The following is a 5,000-nucleotide window of genomic DNA, read 5'->3' on the forward strand; positions in this document are numbered from 1 at the left end:
AACAGCATTATTAAGCCTGTATTTGATTATATAAATCTTACAAGAACCATAAGTGTCACAAAGAGAGTCTTTAAAAGCTTTTAAAAGAGGGCTGCAAGAACAAGTTGGAACGCTGACTTCCCGGGGAAGGAGGGTATTCCCTTATATGGGCTATATAGGTATGTGCGGCCCCAAAGGGCAGGGTTTTTCAGCCGTTTTGGTCATAAATAGGGTATCGATTTTGGCCACTTTTCCGCCATTTTGGTCATAAATAGGGTATCTCTAGTCTAGTCTAGTCTTGAATTCGTTTTTTTATTTAGAAGCTACTTCTTTATCATGTAACCTACCTAATAAAAGCAGATAAACATTGCCTTTAACATTGGTCTGAACTAGGGAAATAATTATAAGGCAGGTCTGCACCGGTGGTTAGGGTTAAAGGTCATAAAATGGGTATCAAATTTTTGGTCAGGTAATAAATAGGGTAGAATGGCTGGATTGGAGTTATGATAAGAACTGTTTCAGGATAAACAGCAAGACCGGTTTTGGAAATCTGAGCAGTTTCATTGGTCAGGTGCTTTATCGTGCGTGGAAAATAAGCGGCGTGTAAGCCGACTTGGCCTGCTGACAGTAGACTAGCCGTCTTTCTAAGGTTAAACAGTGATTTATACACCTAGTAGCACAAAAAGGTAATCGCACTTCAATTTAAATTCATGTGCCCGCTGAACACTGAGGCGACAAACTGTAGTTGGAAGAAGTTTTGTCGCATTAACTCAAGATGAAACAGCCTCCCACTTTGGAACGCTTCATGTGGAACTGTATTCTTAGCCAAAAACAATGCATTAATTATTTTAAGGCTTGGGCGTCAGTACTTACAGTTCCTTTCCGTAGATAGTTGGAGTTCTTACGTTGGCACAATATCGTTCTTGTCGTATGCTCTCTATTGTTTTATTGTAATTGGTCGATAGATAACTCTCGTCATACATTCATGGTCCTATACTTAAAGACAACACAATTAATTAAATGCTCTTTGTCTTGATCGACGCAAAATTCCCAAAAAGAATGTTCGCAAATGACGATAATTAAATGTAATGTTCTTTTAGTTCAAGACTTACCATAGCACCAGCTTTAAGATCTGTAATAACTGTAAACTCGGCAGATTGAATGCTTTTCCTTTCGGGATCGCATTTTAGATGGACCTCAGAATGCCACTGGCTTCCTTTGCTAAAATGGCCACAGATTGCAAAACGTTATCACCTTAATAGCGGTGTTCGTCCATTGTTAAATATTTCAGTTCATTTTCGCCCACTCTTAAATGTTTTAGTCCTCCATTGCTATCTCCTATCTTCAGAACAGGGTCTTTTGCGGCCACATGTGGTAGACAACCGCTGTCCTATGTTCTCAAAAAAGAACTACACACAAGAAACGTAACAAACAATAAAAAATGAGATAAATAAATAAATACTTACGTATACACCAATTTCATTGTACGTTGAGAGGTATGGCCACACTTTTCACTTCTCTGAGATCCTATGTCCGTATAACTTGTGTCATTAGTCCACCTGCAAATCTAAAACACCAGACAACTGTAGGACATAGGAGCCTTTTGCACAAAATATGGTTAAGTTGAGTGCGGTTTATCATGGGCAGTTCAGAAGAAATATTATTATTCACAGTATTTTCTTCGTAATAGGTAGTGCATACATAAAAAAATTATCCAGTCGAGAAGTGGCTGATCACAGAAAGGTAGCGCTAAAAATCCTCTATCATTAAATATAAATTATGTAAGTACAAATATTTCAAACTCTTAGAATCGTCTTAAGTGAGATGGCACTTTCAAGACTTGTATTGCCGCCGTGGATGATTTTCTAACGGCATCTGTTGAGAATGACTGTCAAGAACGTCAAGACACCAAAACCTAGAAAACATTAAGGATCTCTTGGATTGACGCCACCTTCATACGTTCCCAAACAAAGCAAAGTTGCTGGGGTAAAGAAAGATTTAACATAAAAACCAAAAGGATTGTATTTGTCCATCAATGTGGTCGCAAAGTTCTCAACTAATTTCAGCTTTACACTCTTGTCAAATATCGCAGTCAGGGCACACACGATGTATGATCAAAATATTGTAGTTCTTTAGGTTAATCAGCATCAGCAAATTCAGTAAAGAATTTACTTTTAGGCATTAATTTTAAACAGTAGGTGGTATTCGGCCCTAAAACATTTCTCACAATGCAATTCTCGATGCCCGTTGCTTGATAATCACAACTTACAGCAACATCACCTCCGGAGCAGTCTCCAAACGTCCCCAACGTAAATGATTTGCATGGATTGTAGCTGTACCAATAGCTATCCTTTGCTTTTGCAGTAAACCTGTTGGGCAAATATCAATTAACTGTTCATGGATAATATACTTTCTATTTTAGTTGACTAAAATGTCAGTTGCTTTAATCAGTGGAATTTCTTTAAACAGAGAATGACGTAACTAAAGAGGATTTATTTAGAAGAGCCGTAGACCACAGAAGAACATGAAAGGTAGGAATTACGACAAACGCCACACAGGCGGTGAAATTTCACAAAACTGGTGAACACAACAATTTCTTTGAAACGTGTCGACAAACTTATGATGTGCTCTACAAACCTTGGACTTCCCCCTGATTTCGCTAGGCTCGCTAAATTATAAATTCTGTGCTGGCTATCAAGGCAAGCGCACAGAGAAACTTCTGACGTGTTGGAAAAAGGAAAAGGCTGGTCTGTTGTATGGTTGCCATTCGCTGGTTCAAACTCAAGGAAACCAAATAGCAAGGTCGAGCACAAAAGCCACCTGATGACGCTTAGTGAAGCCATAGTGCAGCAAACGCTGGAGGAAGAGAATAACGTTAAATATTAAATATCAGTATTTACTTGCAATGCTTTTCGAGGTAGTGACATTAAAGCAGTGCAACTTCTTTTGTTTCTGAAATCTGAATTATGTCGTCAGTGCGGGGATAAGGTCAGCTAAAATTCGTGGAAAACCGACAGGATATAGACTGAGATGATCAAAGCTGCATCAAGAACACTCATGTATTAGTAATCGCTTTGCTTCTCCAATTACCTAACTATATTAAAATGTCCACTTAAAATTAGGCACAATAAAAACTGAAGAGACCACATATGAAAATTCACGTGAGGGTTTAACTGGATGTTCTATTAACTCTGGAACAAAGCATATTCTTCTTAAAAACCAAGCAACAATTTGTACACTAAAGAGACTATGGGCAATGTAGCCAATAAATCATGAGAGATACAGCCCAAGACACATCTCTGACATCATCACCCCGGCAGACCGATAGGTTAACGCCTCACTGACGCTTGCTGTTTTCGCTGTGTTAGGGAAGTCGCTCAAATCGGGAGCAAAATAACATGAACTTCTAACATGTCTTCAACTGGGCAATTGTTAATTAACATGGCCAAAAAAAAATGGCCCTGTGTTTCGAAGTACACTCCTCGCGAAAAACAAAGGAAGTCGTGTATGCTACTGAGGAATTGTATTCGAGTGCGACTATAAACACGCTGAACTTGACTGGTATAGATTTCGCGGAAATTGCTAACGTCACCGAAGCGCGGTTATCTCCTTTATACGCAACTGAAGCTTTTAACCCTAACTAACCCTAACCCTAACCATTTAAAAAGCTGTTCCTGGCTGAAACGTTACTGAGAATTATGGAAAACAGTTGGCTGTAGTGATCGCAGAAACCAGAAATCAGCTTCTTGTCGTATTCACTTCCGGTATCGCTTAAACTGCAACATTTTTAGCCTTGACAGACCATGCGTAGTGCAACTGGTATTCTTCTTGTTACCTTGACTTGTAACTTTCTTCAAATGGTTGAATTAATGATGCACTACCAAACAGAGGTAGCAACGGTGTCCAACTTTGTTGCCACTAAAACTTAAAGTAGATTTTTGAGTTAATAATGTTGACTGAAGACATCATTGTATATTCAAGTAAATTAAACTCGGAACTTACGCTGAAACGTTGTAATAATTGAGACTCTAGCGAAAGTTATCATCTATAGGTGCCAAAGAAACCAGCTGCAAAATATAGCATACATTGTGCTATCGAAAACTCACCCCTCAAAAGCTTCGTCCGTCATCTCTAGGATTTTCTACCTGTGTCACGCAATCTCTTCTAGAGAGTTATCACGTGTTTTTCACAGGACACCCATGCCACAAGATCACTGCGCATCATAACTTTCTTGTGTTTCCACGAGTTACATGGTCGAGCCTCGTTTTTCTTTTCAGTCCTCATCAAGACGTATTTCCCAGTAATGAAGAACGTTGAGGTCGTCCACCAAATTATTCAAGTAAAGTCCAGTCAAGAAAACGTGAAACGACAAGCAGCTCCTTGTCATAAAAGCATGAAAATTACTTTGACCTAAATTCTCTCTCTCTTTCAAGCAGTTTAACGCATTGACCCCTGAGAGAGAGACTTAATAGTATTTATTTTACTCTGTCTAAGGCCAGACAATTTTACTCGTCAATGGGGGGCGTCCTAGGGCGTTTAAGGTGCGAATGGGTTCCACTCAGTCAAAAACTAACTATGTTCGCAGTAACCCATTGACCCCTGAGAGTAAGCCCTTCCAATAGGGTGCGTTAGATTGACCGTATTCCGGAATAGGAATACATGGAATAGAAATTATAAATACTTCGTTTTTACAGAGACCCACATTAAAATTGTCAAAAAACCTGCTAAAATGCTATTATAATTATACCTTTAGTACCCTTGTTGCTTCAAAACGCCAAACATACCTTCATTAAATAATCACCCCACGCATTCTTATTTCGGAATAGGGTCAATCGAACACACCCTTGATTGATTTTATTTTAATGCCAGACGACTTTACCCGTCAATGGAATACGTCAAAATACGTTTAGAGGGAGGAAAATAATTGTCAAGAAATGAACTGAAATCAAATAAATATCTTTGATTTTTGGTGAAACGCAAATTTCAGCCCAACGTTTGCTGTTTGCCGCATACGCGATCCC

The 5,000-nt window shown here is 38.9% G+C and overlaps 1 protein-coding gene across 4 annotated transcripts in view; it reads right to left on the reverse strand.

Moving 5' to 3' along the window:
• LOC137997159 (uncharacterized) overlaps positions 1 to 4,154 on the reverse strand; it is an 8,223-nt gene extending 4,069 nt beyond the window's left edge. Inside the window, exons 1-6 of one of the 4 annotated variants that reach the window (XM_068842977.1) lie at positions 4,086 to 4,154; positions 3,815 to 3,903; positions 2,617 to 2,835; positions 2,249 to 2,348; positions 1,446 to 1,546; positions 1,092 to 1,200 (exon numbers count right to left, since the gene is read on the reverse strand). In XM_068842977.1, the coding sequence (XP_068699078.1) occupies positions 1,092 to 1,200; positions 1,446 to 1,546; positions 2,249 to 2,348; positions 2,617 to 2,822 (516 nt within the window). In that variant the 5' untranslated portion in view covers positions 2,823 to 2,835; positions 3,815 to 3,903; positions 4,086 to 4,154. The other 3 variants (XM_068842978.1, XM_068842979.1, XM_068842980.1) reach the window with 3 other exon arrangements.
• Positions 4,155 to 5,000: the final 846 nt, after the last annotated feature.

The sequence above is a fragment of the Montipora foliosa genome, chromosome 3 (genome assembly GCF_036669935.1).
Source record: "Montipora foliosa isolate CH-2021 chromosome 3, ASM3666993v2, whole genome shotgun sequence".
In the NCBI taxonomy this organism is placed as follows: domain Eukaryota; kingdom Metazoa; phylum Cnidaria; class Anthozoa; order Scleractinia; family Acroporidae; genus Montipora; species Montipora foliosa.